The sequence below is a fragment of the Eumetopias jubatus genome, unplaced genomic scaffold, assembly GCF_037043125.1.
Source record: "Eumetopias jubatus isolate StellerSeaLion01/CBP00866 unplaced genomic scaffold, mEumJub1_p1.0 scaffold_3, whole genome shotgun sequence".
Lineage (NCBI taxonomy): Eukaryota > Metazoa > Chordata > Mammalia > Carnivora > Otariidae > Eumetopias > Eumetopias jubatus.
The window spans coordinates 120,129,689-120,155,668 of NW_028274809.1; the positions used below are offsets into that span (position 1 = coordinate 120,129,689).

The 25,980-nt window shown below is 40.9% G+C and overlaps 1 protein-coding gene across 2 annotated transcripts in view; it reads left to right on the top strand.

The window, feature by feature from the left end:
* WASF3 (WASP family member 3) overlaps positions 1–19,110 on the top strand; it is a 38,595-nt gene extending 19,485 nt beyond the window's left edge. The window contains exons 2-8 of one of the 2 annotated variants that reach the window (XM_028106508.2): positions 87–221; positions 2,337–2,490; positions 5,481–5,598; positions 9,945–10,120; positions 14,270–14,536; positions 16,127–16,494; positions 18,953–19,110. In XM_028106508.2, the coding sequence (XP_027962309.1) occupies positions 87–221; positions 2,337–2,490; positions 5,481–5,598; positions 9,945–10,120; positions 14,270–14,536; positions 16,127–16,494; positions 18,953–19,110 (1,376 nt within the window). Of the gene's footprint in view, positions 1–86; positions 222–2,336; positions 2,491–5,480; positions 5,599–9,944; positions 10,121–13,245; positions 13,413–14,269; positions 14,537–16,126; positions 16,495–18,952 lie in introns of both variants that reach the window. The other variant, XM_088022181.1, reaches the window with a different exon arrangement.
* Positions 19,111–25,980: the final 6,870 nt, after the last annotated feature.

The following is a 25,980-nucleotide window of genomic DNA, read 5'->3' on the forward strand; positions in this document are numbered from 1 at the left end:
GACAGTAATCAGCATTGGCGAGAACGTGTGAAGGCTGCTTCAGCACTTCTTAACAGATGGCCTTCTCCATTCATTTTCTTCTCTAGGCAAACATGCTGAAGACATATTTGGTGAGCTGTTTAATGAGGCTAACAACTTCTACATCAGAGCAAATTCTCTTCAAGACAGAATTGATCGCCTTGCTGTCAAAGTTACCCAGCTGGATTCAACAGTGGAAGAAGGTAGGTAATTGCATGAAAGCAATGAGCTAGAAGTGATGGTGACAAGACGGTAGTAATTAATTGCAGTGTAATCACTGCTTTTTCCTTGGGGTAGTGTACTGATACTTCATCTTGTCCTTTCTAGAAGAATATTGGGGGGGGCACAATATTGGGTAAGGTAGTTAGAGTCTTGTTTGCCTCATAGATGCCATCCATACTCTCTTTTTAAAAAATGTACACGTATAGTATTTGTTTTATAGAATTCTTTGAATATTTTTGGTATTAGAAACCCTAGTTTAGGTCATTGGTGATTCTTTTAAAGATACTTTCTTACCTAAAAATCACAGAATCACTCCAAAGACGTGGTCCAACTAAGAGGGAGGGTGATACAGACACCAGCGTGACTGAGTGAAGGTGTCCACCTGCTACCCTTGTTGGGGTTGATGCCTGTAAATAATCGTGGTGATCCTGCTGATTTAACATCTCAAGAAATAGCATTTACTGATGGCCTTTAGGTGTCATGGTTGTAAAGTAAAGTTAAAAAGTGGTAAGCACTGTGTAGGTAACTGATAATCATTTTGAGGATATACCCTGAAATTGTGACAGTTTCAATAAAATGAAAATTCAGCAACTCCTTTTTAAAGATTTCACTTTCTGTATCTTTTGGATGAGAGACTGAGATTACACTGGAAAAAAAAAATCTGCAAAAAAAGTAGAAGATACAGCATTTCATATTTATTTGAGAAAAATGTTCAGGTTAATTATTTTTACCTTTATATAGTGGTAGTTATGATTTCTTTTGTTGCATTAAAATGGTCTTAGTATATGATTTTTCTACTAGACTTAATAGTAGTAGTAATAAAAAATGGAAGTTTTATTTTTTTTTAAATGTGTTTTAGGGAATTCATCCCTCATCATTTAAAAAAATGTGTTTACTCCCATTCAGGTCTTTTTCAAAGATCAATATTAGTGAATTAGAAATTTAACAAAAATGTAGAGCATTGAAATTTTAATATCCATTATGATACATTCTTTAATCTGATTTTTAAGATTTATCTTATTTGAAAAAAGTAAAACCTTGGATAGCTATTTGGTCTATTCAGATAAGAAATTTTAGCATCTTAAGCCAGTCACTCATTTTCACATTGGTATCACAAATGATTTTTAGTGTTTATTCATCTTCCTTCAGTTCTTTGTGGGATCTTGCAATTGGAAAACCAGTGATAAACCTTGTGCTGGAAAAGGTTAATCTGTATACTAGAGTCCTTAAGATTTTACAGTATATCTCATATCCTTAAAATCCCTTCCACTCAAGATTTACCTGATTTCTGTCTTTTGCATGGATTTTATAGTAGAAAAAACATTTGACCAAGTTAGGAAATCTGTGTTCTATTTTGGGTCTGCCTTTTCTCCCTGGGTGATCTTGGAAGAGTCGCTTAACACCCAGCTTTCAGTTTCATTGGTCAAGTGGGTTAATGGACCAGGTTGCCCAATTCAAAAGCTTCTGTCAAAGTTAGATGAGTTAATACGTGAGATGTGAAGTGTTGCACACACACAAGAAATAGGTATAATCAGCCCTGATTTTCTTACCCTTGAGTGTAGTTTTATATGCTGCTACTTAATTTCTAGGACTATACGTATTTTGAAAAGCCTTGCCATCTTTCCTTAATGTTAGTGTCAGGAAAACTTCATGTATTTTTTACATTTGTATATTTTTTACAGACGTATTGCCTACATGTATTACATTCAGCTGGTATTAACTGAATATTTTTTTCCTTCAGGATACCCAAACCTTTGTGTTTACATGCCTGTTATACTGAACTATAGTCCTGCGTGGTTTCTGAAAAATGCTATTATAAAGAATGATGTTCTAATGTTAAGTTCAAAGAAATAATTAGTTCACTACAGAAGAAGAAAAGACGTGATTTGTCTTCATTTTATAGAGACAGCTGTTATTTATAAGAAGGAAGGAATGTACATGCTATGTAAGCATGGTTTTAAATGAACAATAAAAACATGATTTTGTTATTCTAGAATCATAAATTCTATTTGTGATTGTGTCTCAAATGAGACTTATTGCTAAACAGTTAAAAATATTTCAATATAACTCAACCTGGGGGGCTTTTTTCTAAATAGTGTCACTACAGGATATCAACATGAAAAAAGCTTTCAAAAGTTCCACAGTCCAAGACCAGCAGGTGGTTTCAAAGAACAGCATTCCTAATCCCGTTGCTGACATTTACAACCAGAGTGATAAGCCACCTCCTCTGAATATCCTTACACCATACAGGTATGGCTTCATGTATTCCCAGTGCCTTTTTAGTCTAGATAAGCTGAGGAAGGAGGACAGTGCTGTGGACATAGTTTTTCAAACTGAATATAATCGCAGGTATTATATGCCACAAAATTAGTTTACCAGTACAGAATTGTTAAAGGTTTAATATTTCAAAATAGAGATAAACTCACCAAGAGAAGTATGAGCTCTAATGTTAGCTTTGGTGGATATCTGTAGTAGGTAGCTACTTTTGTAGATACCTGAGTGTAGACATTTGAAGTAGAAGTGGACACATTGCATAGTATTATGTGTGCTTATGTTGTTCCTCATATTCAAAGTCCATTTGAAAGGAACTGCATAATTCATTTATAATGCAGCGAAATACCTTTGTCAGCATTTCAGCACTGCAGGGACGTTTGTTATTTAATTCAGAAAAAGGTATGCTGCAGCAATAGGTGTTTTTACGAGTGAATAATACAGTCAACAAATTAACCTGTTACTCTAAAATGGTGGGACACGGTATCAGGACCAAACTTTCCAGAATAAGAATGGAAAATCAGTAGTGCAAAAAATTAATTAAGAAACTAAAAATGCTTGTTAAAAACACCTCTCCTACCTCTTACCACATTAGGGTTTTCTTTCCATATTTTGTCACCTTCATCCCCGTCTCCCTTTTCCACATACCTTCTCACTGCCCTTCATCGTACAGCTTGTTCTTCTCCGCCTTTGCCCTCCAGGTAAGCTCATGCCCTCAGCCTCTGATGAGCACAGGCTGTGGTGGCGGGTGTCCTCACAGCCCGCAGGACTAGCTCCGCTGGCTGACAGACTCCCTTTACCATCGAGTGGGTTCTCTGTTTCTGGTGCCACCATCTTGGGCCTTTGGTCCTTCTCAGGGAGTGCCCTGAGGTTTTTTTGTCTGAATTCCTGTTCCTTCTCAGGGTCTAAAGGGAGGTGTTTGGACCCACCCTCTGTGGCAGCTCTGCTCATAAAGCAGCAGTTCCAGCAGCGTCCCTTTCTTTCAGCACGGAGAGAAAACGTAATAGAAATCCCATGGAAACTATGATGGGAGGGGGCCAGTGGGCCACAGCTTTCTAGGAGTGTGCTTTTCTGGAAGTTTTATTTAGCACACTCATCTAAAAATTAATGATCTACATGAGTGGCAGTATTGTAAGCCTGATGTTTTATCTTGTACTTTTGCTTTCATTCAATAGGCATTTTGGTGGGGGGGGGCAATTTCAGTTTTATTTAGCACTAGAAGCCCCAAGGGCAAGCCTGTTAAAACTTTCCTAAGAAAGTTTCCTCAGTAAATATTCTGTTCTAAAGGAAAAAGCCTAGAAAACTCAGTGGACCACTTATATTTGATGAATTGAGATCATGATTAGATACTTGTGGTGATAGACAAATTTTAATTGTATAAAAAATGAATTGACTTTCATATATATTATATGTCTATATTCAGTTTAATGGAAAATAAAAATGTCTGACTTTTTAATAGTGTGTTTAAGAATAGCTGTGCTAACTCAAATGTACTTTTTGATAATAAAGTAGTATTTGAGGTATATAAAACACTGAAGACCGTGTTAATATATGAGCATTACAACATGACTGGAAAGTGAAGTATTTGGTTGCTATCAACATAGGACATTGCTGCTTATATTCTTATGTTGAGATTAATATTTGTTTATTGACATGAGCTTCTGCCTTCGTTAAAGTATTAACTCCCCCTTTTTAAGAAAACTGCATTTTATATGTCTTAAATTTTGTAGCAAGTAACTGTGCATTTTGTGTCTTAAATTTTGTAGCAAGTTACTGTTCAGCTTTTCTGTATCTTCAATCCATTCAGAAGGCTTGGTATCTTTGGGAGGCTATATTTTTCACAGTAATGTTACTAATAAAATATAATGCAGGTCTCCTATCAGTTAGGAAACTTGGAAAGGAAAAGAAGGGTTTCAAGTAATAAAGATTGAAGTGTAAAGTGAATTGCCATGGCTAGTGATTTTCAGATGGTTGAGGGGCCAGAGTAACACCTATAGGAACCTGGGCCTTCGTTTGTGATGAACGTGGCATAGCAGGAACATCAGGGACCAGCAGGCAGGATTTTCCCCTGGACTCATTCAGTTAGTTTTCTTTGACTGTTTGGGCATAAACTCTTTCTTATGCTCACCTCACTGTGCCTCATTTCATTTTGCTTTTCTCTGTGCCGTAAATGACTTATTGAAACACTGATTTGAAATGTAAATGCTCTGCTTCCTCTTGAAGGTAATCTACAGGCCAGATACTTTTTTAAAGCATTAGTCGTATAGAGCGTTTAGTTCGTGTTAGGATTATTTTGAGCTTTCCTATTGATTTATATTACAGCTTGGGATTTGTATTGGTTTTATGATAGATGAATAACTTATATAAATCCTTGAAATAGTCCTTAGACCACAGTGGTTGTAGCAGGACTTGAAAGTGAAATGCCACGAGTGAATTCTCTTTGTGGGTTACTTCACCTTCCATCACACCTAATACACTGGGAACATTTTGCTTCTTTCCGAATTGAATTTATAGATGTTGGGCCAACCTGATAAAAGGGACAGCGTCCTTACTAATTTTTATCCTGATAATATTGAAGCTCCAGAGTAGAGGTGAATATATACACACCAAGAATCCATTCATCTCTATGTATGACTCCTGTTGGAATAAACAAACCATTTCCTGAAATAATTGAGGTATCAGATATCATTGTTTATGAGCCATATTGTGATTTTGATGCACTTTTCAGTACTTAAATCTGAATTGTCAAGAGTGCTTTTTATGTAATTATTCTAGAAAAGTTGCTGTTCTTGCATGTTCACCCTTTTTTTTTTTTTTTTCCAAACAAGGAGATCCAGAGAGACTTAATGTGTAGGACAAAGTGCCCCATGTAGATGTTACCATCTCATGAGTTAAATTAAGTGAATATTCACCCCACATGAAAATGTCTAACAGCCTTTTCCCCCAACTTGTGCTACATTGATTTACAGAGATGATAAAAAGGATGGGCTGAAGTTCTACACTGATCCTTCCTATTTCTTTGATCTCTGGAAAGAAAAAATGCTGCAGGACACAGAAGACAAAAGGAAGGAGAAGAGGCGTCAAAAGGTAAATAATTCTAGTACGGGAACTTGTGAATCGACGTTTAAATGGGATCCCTGTTTAGAAATAAGTCAGTAAGTCCTTTATGTAAATGGTTGAGATGTTGGATTTAGTGAAGTACAGGTTTCATTTTTTACATGAGGATACTGGCAGTTCAGTCTAACACAGTAATACTATTTTTCAGTAAATACTGCCTGATTTGTTCCCTACTACTTGTTTTGCTTGAATAGAAGTAGTGACTGGAAGTTTTGTTTGTAACCATGTTTTATAACTTTTCTCCTGCTCTTTAAATTTAACAAAGCAGTCAACATTTCATATCAGATATAATGACCTGCTCTCATCTCTTTAAAGCATTCTTAATTGGTGCTTTGCCATCTCACTATAATTAACACCTTAAGGAGATGTTCATATTGGATTGAAAGCGTGTGTGATCTGTACATTTAGGGCATAGTATTTACCAAAAAATGAAATTCCTTTTGGTGGGGTGTAGTAGGCAAGTGACTTGCAAGTCTGAAGGTTGAGAAACATCCACATTATGAGCACTCTTGGAAGAATAATCACACTCTGCCCAGGTTTAGGGACTTCTATCTTAAGAACTTCCCCTCTTTAGCACCCAGAAATTAGACTTAACCTCTTGAGAGTTAATTCTCCAAAGGCAAATATTTGCTAAGACTTTTATATGTAAACTATGTTTTTAAAAATGAGCACCTGGTTTGCTTGGCAAATCTTAGAGTGCTTTTGTTAAGACAAATTCTTAGCATGTTGTGGGTTAGTGACCTTAGTGTTTGGAGGCATCTCGATGTACTGGCCCCATAGAAGCAACAGTTTGGGATGGAAGAGAATTTGAGATTTGAAAACAGGATTTAAGAAAGGGAACATAGAAACAGTTTGGAGACTACAAGTGTAAGATGTTCCCTCCGAAATCCAGGAAAGAATTGTAAAGGTTGGTTATTCATGCTCTCTTTTTGTACTGTGGGTGGGGAGATGAATGGGAAAATCTTGGAAGAGCTGCTGAGTGTTGAGGGGAAAAGTATTCAAGTGAAGAAAGTATAAAGTATTTAAGTGAAGAAAAGAAAGATCCTAATCTCTTGACTGGAAAAGAAACATATCTAGAGGCTGGTTGGTCCCTATACCTTTTTATACTAACAGGGATTTAAGAATATATTCCTTTAAAACCTGCCTGTCCTTTTAAATGGTCTTCTAGGTTTCCCTTCTCAGTGATACTTTAAGCAAAAGTATCTAATTTTTTCAGCAGTGTTCTTCAGGGGAAAACAGTCTTAGTCTATGGATGATTATCATGTCTTCAAAATTATGCCATTTCCTTGGCTGTTTTGTCTCATTACACATTCCTCCAATGCATAAAATTCTGATAAGAATTTCTTACTCACTTATATAACCCTCACGGAGATTACAGTGTAGTGGGGGAAACAAACATTAAGTAATCATGCGGCCCACTGGAACTCATAAAGAGGGAAAGAATTTTGAAAATTCTAATATAAATATGCTTTTATTATGTAGGAATAGAAACTGGGACTAGCTATCCTTCATTTCCTAGGATTTCAGAAATGCAGGTTACTTTCAGTTTGGAACTGAAAAGTCTCTCTGAAGGAAAAGTTAGTTTAGAAAATTTGGGGATGAGAAATCCATTGTTTCTGAACTTGGTTTCCTTAGTTTGCTGGTTTAAAAAACATTTTTTAAATGATGCAAATAAATATGTAGTTGTAAGTGTGTAGTTACAGTGCCTAGTAAATGTTGTGAAGGAAAAGTATGGCGTACGGTGGGTGAGGTGACAAGGTCGGGGGGGCAGGTAACCGTGTAGGCGAAGTGGTGTCATTCACTGAGTTCCAACAGTGGGGAGTTAGAAGTCAGCTAAGCAGAGTCAGTGTGTGTGTGTGTACGCGCGCGTGCATGCACATGCATGCATGAGGGGATGCTGGAGGAGTTGGGGGCAGAGGAGGTGTGGGGTGCTTCAGAATCGAGGAGCGTTTGAGGTAGAAGCAGCTAGGATCATCCCGGGCTAGGAGACAGTTGGGCACATTCATACAAAGCCAGTGTAGTTGGAGTACAAATGCATCACTGTGAACCCTTTTCACAGTCGGTTTGTGCGCACGTGTGTGTGTGTGTCATGTGCATGATGATGGGTAGATTTGGAGGCTGAATCCCTGTAAAGAAAGTTGCAGATAATCATAACACTTTATCTAAATACGTCAGCATACGTCTTTTATTCAAAGCAAGGGTGACAGTTACTGATTAATACAGTGGTTCTTAATCAGGACGTGTATTGAAATCCATTGAAATCTCTCTCCTTTTGGTTTCTACAAGTATACAGACAATGCATGCTGGTTGTAAAATGCTCACATTACACTGAAGTAAATACATTAGTTTAGAAAATTTGGAGATAGGTTTCTCCCTTCCCTAGGTATCACCAATCACTAGTAACGATTGAGTGTGCACATTTTTAGACCTTTTAAGCATTCATAAATATATGCATACATTTCACAAAGTACTTTTACATGCATAGAATTGTACTACACATGACTTATACACATGCACATGCAGACATATACATATATTGACATAATTAAAGATGTTCTTTGTTCTTTTTAATAGTTGTATAGTATTCCAAGGTATGCATGCTACATAAACTATTTACCCCTCACTGTATTAGGACATATTTCAGTTGTTCGTGAACAGTTGCTTAACAGTACTGTGGTACTACGTGACTCACACGCAGATATGTCTTCTGGGTAAACCTTTAGAAAACAAATCTGAGCTTTAAATTTTGAAAGATACCATCATATTGCCCCTGACCATTAAAAAGACTGAACCAGGTTATGCTCTTAACAGACTTCTTCCAGACCTGCATATCATTATTACTTTTTTTGATGCACTCATCCCCCCGCCCCCCAAAAATCTCATTTGCATTACATACCTTTTCATATCTTTATTAAGCATTTATATATGTTCTGTGAATTCCGTGTTCACATCCTCTGCCAGTACCTCACCCATGCCTCCCGCACCAACAGGATCTTCTCAAATGCCTCCACAGCACGTCAGCCCTCCCTTCTCACCTTCAGTGGTTTCCCATTGCTCTGGGGATAAAGAACAACACTTTTGCCCCAGCCTGTGAGGTCTGGCCTACCTTTTATATCACAGGAGCCATTCCCCCTAGCTCCCCATGACCTTCTTTCATTCCTCCCGATGTGCCTTCTCCTCAGAGCCAGTGCACATTCTCTCCCCTCTGGCCATGCACCCAACCCCTTTGCCGAATGGGTGCCTGCCCACACGACAGAGCTTGTCCCAGTGCCCCCAGGACACTCCCTGACTTCCATGCAAGGCAGCATTCAGTAAACAATGCATTGGCGTTTTACCGTATGCTATACCTGTACATTTGTTTGTGTGATTTTGTGGGCCTCCCCCACTGGATTGCAAGCTCCATGAAGGCCGATTCCTTGTCTTTTGTGTTTGTCTGCTGTTTGCATCGTCAGCGCCTGATACGGTGCCTGAGACGTTGTCGTGAGCACCGTAAGCTCACCCAGATCTGGTCGCTTAGTCAGCATTTGTGAGTGTGTACTCTGTGTGAAGTGAAGCTGTGTGCGGAGGTACTTTAATGGGAGTGTAGGAGTTAAAAGCACGTAGTTCTCATCTTTAAAGACCATAACCTCTTATTTGGGAAGTATGAAAAACACATACACATGTAGGAATAACTGTCCTCACCTTTAAAGAAACACCCATGTAGGACCCAAGTTTTTATTGGATACATTTTTGCTGGCAAAGTAGGGCTGGAGCAAGACTGATTCTCTGTATGGGAAGGTAAGTTCTTATCATGTTTTTGTTCTATGTTAAGCTAGTTGCAGGATTAGCTTAAATATTCTGTAACAATCTTTTAGAACCTGGCAGTGGAGTATTTTGAGTGATTTTGTGAAAAGATGATTGCATATTAACATTTCAGTCGAAATTGTGTACTGGTAGGACATGATTAGTCTATATCTCAGACACTCATCTGTATAATGCAGATCTAAAAGATCTAGTACATTTAAAACAAGCTAAAAACCTAGTAAGATGCGAATTCTTTACCAGAAATGATGGTAAGCGATTCCTGGAGGTAGCTGCCACAGTGTAGCTTCTGTTTATTTAGGTTAAATGGTTAAGTATCAGTTACCGCTGCTAGGTCTGTGTCAGGTAAGAGAATATATACTGTGTTAGAATTTCTTAACGTTAGTGTGATCTGAAATGGGAATGTCTCTTGTCTGCATGCCGGGCTTGTATCCCGTGCATTACAACTGCATTTAACCTGCTCTTTTCCTTTCCCTTCTGTCTCGGCATGCTTGCTTTCTCTTCCTGGACATCAGGAGCAAAAGCGTATAGATGGCACAACCCGGGAGGTGAAAAAGGTTAGGAAGGCCAGAAACAGGCGCCAGGAGTGGAGTATGATGGCATATGACAAAGAGCTTAGACCCGACAACAGGCTGTCTCAGAGTGTGTACCACGGAGCGTCTTCCGAGGGATCCCTGTCCCCAGACACTAGGTGTGTGTGCGTGTGTTGTAGCAAAGCCTCCGCGTAGTACTTGGTTTTATTATATGTTGGAAACACACCAGTGGCTTTGGTGTTTATATGGCCCACGATATGTTTCAAAAACTTTCCTTAAAAATTGATGATACATATTTTTTGATTCTGAAATAATACTTGAAAGCGGTTTCATTTTACATTGGGTTACTTTGTATGATTTTCCATCGCTCTGACTCAAGTTTTTTGTTCCACTAACCTAGATGTAGTGTTTTTAACATTGATGCTAAATTTGGGCTCAGTAACTACCAGTGGCTTACATTTTTATCTTAATAATCATTTAATCCTTTCTCTCCCTCTTTAGCTTAGAGTGTTGAATTTGCTTTGCCACTTGATAAACTAAAAATAATTAGCAGGTGGTAATTGATGTGCCTAAGATGGAACTTTATTATTCTTTTTGGAAACCTTTTCTAAGAGTGATGAGCAAAAGAGATAGTTATTTCTTCCATTTACTAATCTTATGTGTTCTAATTTCAGGAGAAGAATTCTGTTGGAGTTACTTTAAGAATTTGTAAGCATTTAAGTAAAAATATTTCTTGCAGGTGTGAATGATGTGGTCACTAAGTCACATGTGTTGCAAAAGGGACTCATGGAACGACATAGACTCACTAGTCAGTTTGTACTTCTAGATTAGACAGTTTAATTTCCTGTCTCTGCTTGTGTAAGGTCGTGGTCTTCTACTGGCCAGAAGCTTCAGAGTCTTCCGTCAGCATTTCAGAATTTGAATAGAGAATTCTTACGTGACTCAAGAATGTTTCAAAAACAGCAACAACCTGGACCTTACGTTATATCTGTGTCCTTTTTTCTTAATTTTTATCTCTATAACCTCAGTGTCTAACACAGACTCTGCACACAGAAGATATTTCATATTTGGTAGTTACCGTGCCCAAAACAATCCCTACCCCAGAAGGGCTGTCAGTCATTGGTTGGCTATGCTAAGAGGCAAGTTCTAGGCAGTTCTTCTGTATAAGCTGTTATCTGTTCAGTACTAGGGAATTATTGGAGCTGCATCAGAGTGTTCACCTCAAGTGTGAATCTCTATGTCCTTTCATTTCCATAGAAAATAATAATGATGATTCAGGTTTGCTCACAGGTCTTGGGGTGAGGAGGGGTACTTGAATATGATAGATAGCCCCCAGGGTGTTTTTTGGTTTTTTTTTCCCCCAACTAATTTGATTGTGATTATTTACTCATGTAAAACTTATACTTTATTTTATAATACTCCATATATATTCTTATTTAAGTAGGTACAGATGGAAAAATGATTTTTTTTTTAATCCCACAGTTGAATGATTGCTATTCATTCTAGCATCTGAGATTCAATTTTTCCGTGTTGGGTATAAAATTGATGATTACTGAGATTATTTGGTATTCTGCCTTTGTATTTATGTTGTTTAGATAAATATTCATTTCTCTTATTTTTCAGAACGTAAATCCTATTTCCTGCGGCCTCTTACTATCTGCATGTACCAGATAATAGATTGTACTTGGATCCTATCCCTTAATTTAGAATCTTTTATTTTTTATTTTACTGAAGTATATCACTTTTTTCTTATTATAAAACAAGTTGAACTTCTTATATTTGGAAATGACAGAGAAAAATTATCCATAATCCTATCATCCAGAGAAACCACTGGTTTGCATTTTAGCGTATTTCTTTCTTTGGTCGTTTTTCTATACATATATGTGTTTTTCTTTTACAAAATTGACATCATGCTCTGTTTTCTATCTTTTGACTTTTGTTATTTCATATTTATGTTTTAAGTGTTGTTTAGAAACATGGTTTTTAATGGATGTATAGGGGACAACAGTTAAATTTAACCATCAGATTTCATGGCATGTGTATGATCTGTTCATGTAAGTAATCTGTTTTAACCCAATCCACGTAAACTAACCATAGAATTTTGCTTTCTCTGTAGATCAGGAATGGTTTGATTGTAAGCGTAAATTTAGGATGAGAATGGACATGCTTCCCTCCTGCCCTCTCTCACCATTATCAGGCGGTGTGAGACCTCCAGCCCAATGTCCTTGTACTCATGTCCTCCTTTCCTGCGCCCCGTGCTACAGCTGTCCGACTGCCCACCTGTCCACCCACAAGAAGACCCCAGGGGAGTCTTTGGATTCTCCCACTGAGTCTCCACTGCCTACACTTCCTTCCTCCTTTTTCCACGCGGTCTTCACTCTTACCAGTTCTCTTTTCTGTGACAGATAATTAGTGCCGATCATGACGCTTCAGCATCATCCCACTCATCTCCATGTTGGTACAGCATCTTCTGTGGCTGATTGCTAACTTCCTGTGGGGGTCTCTGTCCCCCAGCAGGCCCCCTACTCTCCACCTCTCCTCCAGCCCGCTGGTGCCCCCCTCACCGAGCAGCCCCTCTCGAGCCCACCCTTCCCCAGAGCCCTGCCCTCTAGAACTCTCCCGCTGCAGTTCTGGTCCTCAGCTGCTCACTGCCTGCTCCTTACTCCCTCCTCCATCTGGTCTTCCCCTTTCTCTGGCTCCGTTGGGGCTCTGTCACAAAGCCACTTTATGAAGGTAGCACTCTGAATCATGCCACAGTGTTTACAATTTCTGGCTCCTCTTCTCATCAGAAGCACTCTGTGTTTTCCTAGATAACTTTATTTCCTTGAGAAAGTTGTACACACAATCTGTGACATAGGCACGCACACAGAGTCAAGCACACGTCACCAGTGACTCTAGAGTTTTAGGTATTTATGTTTTTAAAATGTGCTAAATCTAAAGCCAGGTCAGGTTCTTCTCCCATTAAAATTTTTTAAATGTTAAATATTTTTAACCCCCTTGCATAGTTTGCATAGTTCAGAAGACATGCTCCTATGCATGCTGTAATCTAGAATTTATACTGCGGTTAAGGAAGGAAAAGTGGGTTGCCAATTATTATTACACTGCAATCAGAGAAGAAACAAAGCAAAAAAAAGCAGCCTTTTGTCGTTTAGGATGGTTTTCTCTGCTGTGTGATGCTCCAGTTAGGGAAGCTGCTGTCTGAGTTTCAAAGATAGAAACTCGGTTAGTGTCTTCCCCGCCCCACCCTCTACATCCCCAATGTGTGTTTGCCTGTTTCCTCCAGAGAGAGAGACACAAGCTGACCCCTCACAGAAGCCAGCAAATACATGTGAGAAGAGTAAGGACAAGAAGAGAGGAGTGGGAGAGAAGGAAAATGGGCATTGAGTTCATGAGTGACGCCAAGGAGCTGGTGCAGGCAGGGGGCGCCACCGAGGACACGGTGCCCAGAGGGTTCGTCATGTTGCTCTCCCGGACCCCGGCCTCAGCTTGCCTGCCCTGCTTTGGCTGCCCTGACAGGTCGCACAGCCCCTTTTCTGATCCCATGCGTCCCGGAGCTGGCCTGTAGCCCGGGCCGGGGACACGCCGCTGTCCTTACTAATGCCTGTGGCCTGTGTGGCCGCCACCCTCACGAGGCCGCGCTCCCTCCAGGGGGGGCCCCCCGGCATCCCGGCACCCGCAACTTTCCAGGCTCTGCTCATCTAATACCACATCTCCATTCCTTCCAGAGTTTCACGCTCCGCCGTCAAAGAAAAGAAGTCCTTTCCATACTGCACCGCATTCTTTCTCTTTTGGCTAAATACAGTCCTTCTGTTTAAGAAAACTACAACCCACTGAATTGCATTCTTGATTTCTTTTGCTCTTCTTACTGTTCATATTTATCCAGTTCACCTGCCATTTTATAATTGCTAATTATATGCTGTCAGTTCCGTTGCCACTGAAATCCTGTCTCAGGTGCTGTTTTTTAATTAAATGGAATTTGTCTTGTAGCCTTCTCTCTTAGAAAAAAAGCACGCTGAAATATTGCGGAAACGGGGCTCTGCTGTTTCCTGCTTGCTGATCTGTCTGACTTAGTCACTTCAACGCTGTGACTCTGAAGCCATGTAACACTGGGGCTTGCTGCTAAAGTAGTCATTATGTTGTTGCTTGGAAGCTCTCATGGGGCTGGACCTAGTCTATAGTAAAGAAAATCAGTGTGTGATTTCTGTACATGGGCAAAGTTATCATTCAAATAATATGCTTATGCCTGCTGGAGGGGAATCTTTTTAACTGAATTTTGGTTTCTCCCACCCCTCTTTCCTGCACATCAGGTCACACGCATCGGATGTTACAGATTACTCTTACCCGGCAACTCCCAACCACTCTCTGCACCCGCAGCCCGTGACCCCTTCTTACGCAGCCGGGGATGCGCCACCGCACGGGCCAGCAGCCCAGGCCCCCGAGCATGAGTACCGACCCCCCTCCGCCTCGGCAAGGCACATGGCCCTAAACAGACCCCAGCAGCCGCCGCCGCCACCCCCACCGCAGGCCGCAGAGGGGTCCCAGGCCTCCGCCCCCGTGGCGCCAGCAGACTACGGGTAACTCAGGACTCCTGTCTTCTACCTCTGCTTGCTATCATGTTGAGGTTTGCTATGTGTGGTCTAAAAATGTTAACTGAATAATCATACCTTAGGGGACAGATGTGGCCAAGGATGACTGGATGTAGATACTACCAGTATGACCAATTCTGTGTTAAAATATTCAGTGTCACACTGCTCCCCTTTTTATTACAGACAGATCTCAGGTTTGTATCTGTATTCATGTATACAAACTCCCTTCATACGTACTTTTAGGTGTGTTTGAATGCATTGCTAAGCCAAGGCATTGAGAAAGGATGAAACGCTGATTTTGTGAACCTGTCCCAAACTCTCAAGCCTCTGTCTATGTTCCGGGTGAACCACTGAGAGGTCCTATCACAAGTGAGGGAACTCTCCAGGGCAGCCACCCCTTGACCCCCTGCTTGTACTTGACCATATAGTTCCCTTTCTTGATCTCTTGGTGCCCAGATGTCCTTCTACCCCCAGGTCCGGTCCTTTTGTTTTCTGTCACTTGGGTAAAATCTAAACACCTCCTAAAGAAAGACTCTCATGCTCAAGTGTTTAGTAATGTAAGCACCCACCTTTATTTTGTTAGGCTGTCTTTTGTCCTCTCTTTTCTGGCTTAACCGTAATCTTTAAAGAGTTAGCCTCTCGGAGACAGTGCCCGGGAAAGTTGAATGTGTGTGTTTACATTAGCATGTGTGTTCTTCAGTCCACAGCAGCGTATATCACCTTCTAAATGTACGTCCCTCCACTTTCAGAGATTCTCTTCCATTGCTTCTCTTTAAGGGTCCCCAGAGTGTGTATGAGGCTCTAACTAAAGGTCTGGCAAAGAGAGGGTCTGTGGTCCACTTGTCCAGTTGTTTTGGAAAACCCTTTTCTAAGTAGGATTCAGTGGACTTCTTAGGTGTAGGACTTTTCAAAGATTTTGATATTTTAATGGCCACTGTGGGCTTGAGGAATTTCCATGGGGATGAGATACAAAATACAGAATTTTCCAAATCTGACTGACCACAGAACCCTTTTAAGACAAGTTTGTGAGCCACCCACCTTTGAGATGCCCAGTATGAAGGATAGATTTGAATTGCTCTTCATAACCTTTGTAGTCAACTGTTTTATTCTAACCTTCCACAGAAAGTTACTTTTTAAAAAAGATTTATTTATTTGAGAGAGCACAAGCGGGAGGTGGGGGACGGGCAGAGGGAGGAGAGAGAGAATCCTAAGCGGACTCCACGCTGAGCACGGAGCCCCACGTGGGGGCTTGATCTCAGGACCTTTGAGATCATGACCTGAGCCAAAATCAAGAGTGGGACGCTTAACCAACTGAGCCACCCAGGTGCCCCAAAAGTTACTTTTAGAGTGGTTTTCTTTCTGGTTCATTTGAGTAGATGAATTTCATCATAGTGAATAATGTAGACCTGTAAGAACGACTGACCCGAAGTGTGGATATTTGCATCCTGCAGTGTTCTGAGTTCAGAGGACAATATATATTGTGTTTGGGGGAGGCCCCTGAATAAGCCATGTTCGACTCACAGAGGATGGGACTCTGTTGCTGCTTTAGTGACTCTGTGTATTTCATCTCTTTATTAGGATGCTGCCAGCACAGATAATTGAGTATTACAACCCCTCAGGACCTCCTCCTCCTCCTCCAGCCCCCATGATTCCTTCAGCACAAACTGCTTTCGTCAGCCCCCTGCAGATCCCCATGCAGCCCCCGTTCCCTGCCTCCGCGGGCTCCTCCTATCCGGCTCCTCCTCACCCTCCCACCGCTGGGCTCGTGGTCACAGCCCCGCCACCTCCGGGCCCACCGCCTCCTCCACCGGGCCCCCCTGGCGCAGGCTCTTCTCGCTCGTCCTCCCCAATGCATGGCCCCCCTGCAGCTGAGGCAAAGCGCCTAGAGACGGCACAGCCACCCATAAGTGATGCTCGAAGCGATCTTCTTGCTGCCATTCGAATGGGTAAGTGAGCGTCTCAAACACAGTGTTCCTTTTAGAAAGAGACTTCTTTATGGCTCTAACCAGCTACAGCCTAGTCTTCTTCAAATGACTGCTCTTTCCGCTCTTTCCACTGAACTGTTTTTTAGAATAGGGTTAAAGGACACTTGTTTCATTTTGTTTTTTTAACAGGAGACCTGTTTTTGCCAGTGCAAGATAAATACACAATAATAGAGTATCGAGGGGATTCAGGAAAGCTGTACTTGACTAGAAATAGATAATAAAAATGATCATTGATTAATTGGATCTTTTCTCTGCATCTACTCTAAGGGTAAATGTATAAATGAAAGAAAGTGAACTCGTATCAGTGATTGAGTTATTTTTAAAAAGCTGAGCTATGTCCTAGACTTTCCATATTTTTAGCTTGATGTGCTAAGCCAGTAAGTTTTTCAACATTTATTTAGCAGCAAGATTCTTTTGTCGGATAAAAGTCCTACACTGAACCCCAGAACATGAGACATACAGAAATAGAGCCTCTCTGGTCAAATCAGGATGGAGGAGCCCAGACGCTCACCCGTTTTGGCATCCCCTCGGCACCACACACTAACCATCTGTTCCACCCCATTTATTCTCAGCCCCAAGCCCACAGCCCAGGCCGGTTGAGGGTCACTGACAGGGTGTGCGGATGTCCTAGGAGCTCCTTATTCAGTGGGGAGTTGCACCATCTCTTGGTCACAGGCTCGTTGTTTCCATCTAGAAGGGATTGAGAAAGGCATCACTGACGTCCTTCCCAGGACGGCTGGGACATTACTGCCTCTGCTTTTTGCTTGAGTGCCCACAAATCAGACCCGAGTGTGGCACACAAGCCCAGCCTTCTCGTAGGTCTTCAACGTCATTGACACACTTGGATTTTGTCAAGAAAAGAAGTCCCAGAACTATGCGACCTCATTGATAAATTTAGGGTCATAGTAGGACAGTGTTTTTGTTTTTGGATACCTGTGAGCCCCTTCCAATAAGAGTGATCATGTAATCAGGATCTAATCATGAGGAAACAGGAAGCCTGCATCAAGGGACAGTCTACAAAGGAGCTACCTCTGTTCTTCAAAAATGTCAAGGTCAGAAAACACAAAGACTGAAGAACTGCCCAGGTTAAGGGACATTAATGAAAGATGACAACCAATGTAATGGGTGTTCCCATGTTGGATCCTAGGCCTGGTGGAAAACTTTCTGCTGCTAAGTCTACTGGCAAAATTTAAATAAAATTTGTAGAATAGATGATAGTATTGTATCTGTGCTAATAGTCTGATATTTTTTTAAAGGTTTATTTATTTATTTGAGAGAGCGAGAAAGAGAGAGTACATGAGAGGGGGGAAGGTTAGAGGGAGAAGCAGACTCCCCACTGAGCAGAGAGCCCGATGTGGGACTCGATCCCTGGACTCCAGGATCATGACCCGAGCCGAAGGCAGTTGCTTAACCATTTTGATCATTGTTTTTTAGGAATTACACAGGAAGTATTTTAGGGGCAAAGGAACATTATATGCTACTTATTCTCAGGTGGTCCAGAAAAAAGTGTGTGTGTATTAGCAAGAATGATAGAGAAAGGTTGCTAAAACGAAGTGGTCAAATGTTATCAGTTGGGGAATCTGGGTTTAGGTTTTATGGGGATGTTTTTCTACTAGTCTTTCTTTTGTGGGGGTTGGGTCGGAGGGAGAGGGAGAAAAGGAATCTTAAGCAGGCTCTGCGCCCAGCATAGAGCCTGAATCATGGAACCCTGAGATCATGACTTGAGCCAAAATCAAGTTGGATGCTTAACCGACTGCACCACCCAGGCGCCCCATTTTTCTACTAGTCTTACAGGGACTCCATAAAATCTGAAATTGTTTCAAAGGAAAAAATTAAAGAATTAACTTTAAATCATCTTTGTTACCTACTGTTACTTAATAAGAAAGTAGACCATTCTATTTTATATTAATTTTTAGCAATAGTTGATGAAACAAAGATCTCCGTTTCCTCCCTGAACTGGCCAAAAGCTATTAGCGTAAAATGCTGCTTTCCAAGCCTTTGGATTACAGCAGTGTCCAGGATATGTTCATGATAGAAGTGTTCCATGTTTGTATGGTCCAATAAGGTAGCCACTAGGCACAATAAATTTACCTTATTAGCCACATGTGGCTACCATAATGGAAGGTGCAGCTCCAGAATTTTCTTTCATGATGTTCATGTGCACTGGAATTCTAAGTTTTTTTTTATTTCAACACATTACTACAAACAGTGTTACAACTTTGAGTACGTTTTTGTTTTTGTTTTTGTTTTTTTGGTCACAAAACTTCCATTTCCCAAGCTTTTCTCATCTCAGGTTTCCAAAACTTTTTACCTTTGGTGTCAGCGGGGTGGGAGAAGGTAAATAGACTTATTAGTTTGTTTTCCCTAATTTGGAGCAAGTAGAGGGATTCTAATTCTCCTCTTTGGGTTGTGTCCCCAGGGATTCAGTTGAAAAAGGTGCAAGAACAGCGTGAGCAAGAGGCCAAGCGCGAGCCAGTCGGGAATGACGTGGCCACGATCCTGTCCAGACGCATCGCCGTGGAGTACAGCGATTCTGACGACGACTCGGAGTTTGATGAGAACGACTGGTCCGACTGAGGCGGCGCGCATGCGCAGCAAGGCGGCACGCTGCTGAGCCCGGCGGCCACCGCGAGACCGTGTGTCGGAAATGTCTTGAAAATTTTAAGTGGTCTCAGCACCCACATAGTGGTATTATAATCCTGTAGCTTAGCACCTTTTGTATTAATAATGTGATATTGCTTTTGCACATCCAAAAATTCTGGGTTTTTTCAGTATTTACTGTGTAATACTTAAGTGCCACTAAACATAGCAAATTGTGCTGCACATGAGGAAATATGCTGTAACTATCGCATTGTCCTGAAAACAGCCTCTTGCTTACTTTTTCTTGGCCATGAAAGTACTTAGTGCGGTTTGGGTTTCCTCTTCTTGATCACTATAATTCTGCAGACTTGCTGTGTGTTTGTGAAGCTGCCTGGTGTTAGGTCTTTGCAAGATTTATGACCGTGTGTCAGAGTGATGTCTTCCAATCAGTAAGTGGACCGTTTCACCCTTTTTTGTTTGTTTCAAATGTGTTTCCGAAGAAGTTGGTTCCAGAGGGAAAGATTTAACAGAGTCAAGCGTTGCTGCTTTCCTTTTCTTGGCTCGGTCGCCTCTGTGTGAATCGGAACGCTCTGTGAGATGATTTGGTTTCCTTTGCACGCTCTTGTGAAATGTGAAATTGGAAGGATCCTTTCCAGGCAGGATTCCCTGCGGGCACTCACTTGGTCGATGCTTGTTGATGATTTCTGTTGAGAAGTTCCAGCCGCTGCGCAGTCATGAAAATGAACAGGGTTCTTTTTCCTCGGCGGCGGGGGGAGGGATCGGGGCGGACACTGGGAACACCTGGCAGCCCCTAGAGCCCCCGGGGCCAGCCGCCACACGGACATGGCAGGCGAGGGTCCGCCCGGTGCAGAGGAACGCGCCCCCCCCCCCCCCCCCCCCCCCGCCTTTCCCCGGAGCCGCGTCCTAAGTGAGGCCGGTGGAGTTCCTGGCTCCCCGATGGAGTTCCTGGCTCCCCGGTGTGCTTCAGAGAGTGCTTCCCCATGGCACCTCGCTCCACTTGGTCTGGATTTTAAAGCTTAGATTTTAGGTGAAAGTAGATGCTGACAGCTATTCGCTTTTCCTGGTGCTGTGGCCAGATTAGGGATCCATCACCCAAGTAGGGCCTTGGCCCTACTCCTAGAAGCACACGGTTCTCTTTTCTCATGTTGTCCTCAGCACATTAAATTTTAAAAAAGTACCTCAGATTAGATTAGACGTGTAGCTGTTCCAGATCACTTTCCTTTCACCTTAGCCCTAACTGCCGTTCTTTCCACATGGCCATTCGAGAGACCCCCCGGGGTTTATTATCTTGGTGAGAGCAGAGCACTGGAAAATAGGATGGCAGCTTTGCTCTTGTAATCTTGGGTGAAGGGTAACTGCTTGTTCAGAATCAAGAAACGCCCCCAGGCTTCGATTATAGATACGACTTCACAAATATACTAAAATACTTCAATTACTAGGGATTCTTACCTACATACAGCCTTTCAAACGGATGGCGGTTATTTGTGACTGTCTGTCATGATGAAGGAGTCTTTAGCTCAAGACAGACTTGTCTGGTTCATGGTAGTCATCTAAACAGGACCATGACCAATGGATTTTTGTTAATGAGTCCTCCTGAGGACTTCAGCGGCGCCCCCAAACCACGTCTGTGTGTCCCCAAGTGGACATTGATTCAGCTTGTGGGCGGTCATCATTGGGCTTTAGTCATGTAGATTTTGAAACTCTGAAAAGCCTAATGTCTGCATCCCCTTCCGGAAACCATGCTTCTTCTATCAGGTTACCTGAGGCTTTTCAGCTGTACTAGCCATTTGGGCACATGCTTCTCGAGTTTCTGTTTCTTGGAGCTAGTCACTATAATTTTATTGAATATAAGTGGTAGTTATTAATGGACTTTTACATTTCTTTGATTTCTCCCCCCCCCTTTTTTTCCAGCATAAAGGCCTACTGTTTTGGCATTATTCTTGGGACTTTTACCATTTGTAGTCTGATTTTATCTTTATTACAGTATTTTGTTTTTTTGGTTCCTTTTCCGTTAGGAATTACTTGTATAATTCTAGAACTTCTATTTGGTAACGCTTCTTTGTTTTTTATGTCCCTTCTGTTCTCAGGATGAAGAGAACACATAAAGCTACTATCCATGTCAGGATTTCTTCTCTTTATATCTTATTACAGTAAAATTACTGGCACTTTATCCATAAATATTCATAAGCCTATTATTAGTTGTCTTCCTGTGGTTTAATCAACAAGTTATTTTCGACTTGATTTTCCGACTAGTGAAAACCTTTTGCCCTAATGTGTTGCGTAGCCTTTAAAAGAATGGAAAATGACTAAAATTCAATTTAGATTATTTTTGCAGTATATTTCTCAGCAACTCTGATTTATTCTAAAATTAAATCCAGACTTTTTCTAATGTGCTATTACATGAAAAGGAAAAAGTGAATATTTTGAATTTTCAGTTTTCATTTTCAAGAACTATTTACCAAAATGAATGGAGAAAAACGTTTAAAAGCATATTTCATATCTATGGATTTTACATTTTTCAAGTAGTAGTTACAATATTGTAAGGTTATTTTAAATTGTCCTCAGCTTTTCCCCCCATGTGTATTTTAGATTAATTTCTTACAAGTTTTTTTCTCATATCATAGATTAGGCAAGGGGATGAGAAGGTTACTCGGTACCACACATTAGCTTACACAAACATACGTGGTTGGTTTTCCATTGTTAACCCCAAACCATGAGATTTGGTACACTTACGTTTTTCTTTAGTGAAAGTATATGGTTAGAAAATTAACATTTTCACTTCAGTAAATTTTAGAATATCAAAATCTTTTCTGAACACCAAGTGGCTAGGTTGTGAAAGTTTTGTAATAATTTGCAACTGGGATACATGATACATTTTAATCCATTAAAGACTAGTGGGAATGTATCAGCCAGAGTAGCAAGTAATTTTTGTTTATAAATCAGAGTATCTGTCACCTTGCAGTATTACCAATGCTGTTGTAAATTGAATTTAAAGTGGTATTAAAAAACAAAAAACACACCTCCTGTTAAACAATTTTTATCTGTTTGTATATCTTACTATAGATTATGTACAAGTAACATCTAAATAAAATTACACTTTTAACCCTAAAAGGTTTTGCTCATTGATAATGGTGTTGTGTGTTTAACCTTTTTTGGAGGGGAGAAGTTGGGGGTTGGGTGGAGTTTTTAATTAGCATTTTCATTATGAGATAGCAAAAGATACCACTCTGATTTCCATTTAAATTTCTGCATAAGTTTTGCATATCCAAGAGTTCAGATTGGATTCTGGGAGTGACTCGGGAAGCACTGGCATAATTAGAAAAAGCCTTTCTGGGAGCAGGAAGCCACATGCTCAGATGAGGTGTCTTGGCCACATCTAGTCTCAGTAATAGTGATGAATACTCTGTACCATTTATTGCTTATGGGATGCTTTCATTCAGTCCTTACAATAACCCTTTAAAATGGGCATTCTCTCCGTTTTATATATGAGCCAACTAGCATGAAGTTAAGTTGCTGGTCAAGGGCCTTGGTTGACATCGAACTCACTCTGGGGCGAGCATGCACCTGGGGGACAATGGGAACTGAGTCGGGAAGGTAAGCGTGGCCACGTTTGGGAAAGCTGGCTGGAATGAGCTTCCGGAACAGCTGCCTCTGAGTTGCCCGTGCCCGCTGTGTCCACCTCCCACAACACGCGTTTCCCAGAGTTCTAGCTGGGTCTCCCCGCAGCCTCCCCTCCGGACAGCGTGTTTCGTGAATACCGTCTGCATCTTTGTATCTGGAGAGCACATGGCCAAACTGGTAGACGGTGAGCAGCCCCTTGTTGAATGACTAGGTGAATGGATGGATGTCAGAGTTACTTTTTTACCAAAAAATGAATTGTGTGCAACTTAAAAAAAAAATGAAATATTTTACCCTGTAACCTGTATTCCCCCTTATTATATACTTGTCATTTGATGAATAGGTCCCACTTTCTTTTGGTGTATTTCCTACAAGACTGAACTTAGTGAGGCAGGCATGGGGCCTCTTATTTACTCTTATATGCTGTTTACCAAGCACAGTGCCTGACACTTGATAGGTGTCGGTAAATATTTATTGACTGGTTGTTGTTTGTAAGGCAGAGGGGGAGGCTTCTTCCATCAATAAATATGTGAAGGCCTAAGAAGAGCTTGGATGCAGTAATAGGTATAGAGCACCTAGAATAGTGCCTGACACTTAACAGTCTCTGCAACTCACTTGGGGAAGATGGAGGCCAGTCTCCGTCCTCATGGAGCTTCTTGTCTAAAGAGAAAGACAAACATTAAATATCGTCAAATAATTTTAGATCATTTTACATGTACTTTAAGGGGTGGTGTAAGGAGTGCCCAATCTAGTCTGTGGGCCAAGGGAAGCTGAGGTCTAAGAATGAACAGGAGCTTAGGGGTTGAGGGAAGGGAAAAGAGTTTCTCAAGAGTGGGACAGCATTTGCCACCCCTACGGTGGGAAAGACAGTATGGCATAATAAGGGGAACAAAGTATTTGAAATGGAAGAAGCGGGAGGAAGAGGGACGTCATGAGACCATATACAAAAATGGTAGACACCTTCCCATGCCCAGCACTCAGAATTGAGGGAGCTTTTTGAGCCAACAAACACCACCACAGCTGCAGCTACAAATGTACAGAAAATGTCTTCCTATTTGCAGCCTGATGGTTATTCACTGATCTTGACAGCCTTGGGCCTTAGACTAATGGTATATTTAGAAGGCACCTCAGTGTCCAGCTAGTCCAGCTCCCTAGTGTTAGAAATGGGGTAACAGACCATCACTTGCATTGCTTGGGACTCCAAGCTTGGTCTCTTAGTTCTTGAGTTTCAAACTAAGGTCCTTCTGTTCCACACTAGACCTCAAGAGTTAGGTAAACATCCCTCCCCTCAACATTTTATTGTGAAAAAAACTGAAATCTACAAGAACATTGTTTAGTAAACGCCCATAGAACCATATCAATCCAACTATCCATCCATCAATCCACCTTATTTTATGCATGTCAAAGTAAGTTGCAGTACACTTACCTCTGAGCACTCGGTATACATATCATAGAGTTTAATATTTATAGATAATATTTAATACTTTTAAGGTAAAAAGTAAAATGCAACATCCTACATATACCGATGAGTTGTAACAATGTGTACACTCCTGTAGTGCAAATCCCATCAAGACAGCATCCCTGTGACCTCAGAATGTTGCTTCATTCCCTTTCAGGGTCTGCTCTCCTCTGTCCCAGTCTCTGCGGCAAACACCATTGTGGGTTTTTTTTTTTTTAACTATAAATTGAAAAAAATAAAAAATAAACTATAGGTTGATTTAGCCTGTTGAAGAACTTTACATATATGGACTAAAGCAGTCAGTACCATTTTACACCTTTTATTTTTTTAAGATTTTATTTATTTGAGAGAGAGCATAAGAGAGAGATCATGAGCAGGGGGGAGGGGTAGAGAGAGAAGTAGACTCCTCACTAAGCAGGGAGCCCGATGTAGGACCCGATTCCAGGACCCTGAGATCATGACCTGAGCCTAAGGCACACGCTTAACCAACTGAGCCACACCGGGCTTCTTTTAGCATAATGTTTTTGAAATCCATTCATGTCATTGCATATATCAATATTTTATTCCTTTTTGTCACATAGTAGTTATGTGAATCCATTGTATGAATATACCACAGTGGTTTTATCCATTTTCTTGGTAAGACTTAATACAATTCCTTTCTGGACATACCTGTTCATCTATCTTTGATAAATAACCAGGAATAAAATTGCTGAGTCATAGGTCGGTGTATGTTTAGTTTGAAAAGAAATTGACAGACTTGGGCAAAGTGGCTGTATTAGTTTAAACTCATCAACAATGTTGCTCCACATGCTGAGGTATGATTTTCTTTGCATTCATCGTGCTTTTGGGGTTCAGAGCTCAAATCTGTAAATTTATGTCTCAAATGAAATTTGGGAAATATTTGGACATTACTTTTTCCAATATATTTTCCGTCCCTTTCTTTCTTCCTCTCCTTCCTATTACACATATATTAGACCTTTTGAGGTTGGCCCACAATTTCTTGAGGCTCTTTTGACTTAAAAATTACTTTTCTCTCTGTTCTGCAGATTGGATAATTTTTATTCATTTATCTTCAGATTCACTGACTCTTCCATCACCTACAATTTACTCAAGAGCCCATCTAATAAATCTTGTATTCTGACCTTTTATTTCCATTGTAGAATTGCCTATTTTTTAATATAGCTTTATTTCTCTGCTGAGATTCCCTACCTGTTCGTTTATTACAAGCTTATTTTCCTTTACATCTTCGAGCGTGGTTACACTAGCTCTTTAAAAACCCTTGAGTGCTAATTCCAACATGTAGATCTTTTCAGGATCAATGTCTAATGATTGTCTTTTCTCTTGAGTACATGCCCAGTAGTTTGGGATTATATCCTAAACTTTATAAATACTTCAGAAACTCTGGATTTTGTTATGTTCCTCTGAAAAGTAGTGATTTTTTAAGGGAGTTGCCATGACTAGAATTAAGCTCCCAACTCTCTCCACCCTGCCCTGCGATGGATAACAACAAAACTCTCAGAAGTTTGTTTAACTTAGCCAGGTTGCTTTGAGTTTGCCTTTGCGTTACACCTGGTTACAGGATCAACCAGAGATTTGGGCAGTTTTACACAGAGTTTTCAGATCCTCCTCTCTGGCTCTCCATTCTAGTATTCTCTGTCACTTTCTACCTGCTCTGGTTACTCTGACCTTGGTCCTTTTATTTTTTAAGCCAGTAAGAGTGTGGGGTAAGCCAGCAAATCTATGGGTTTTCTACTGAAGTGTAGCTGCCC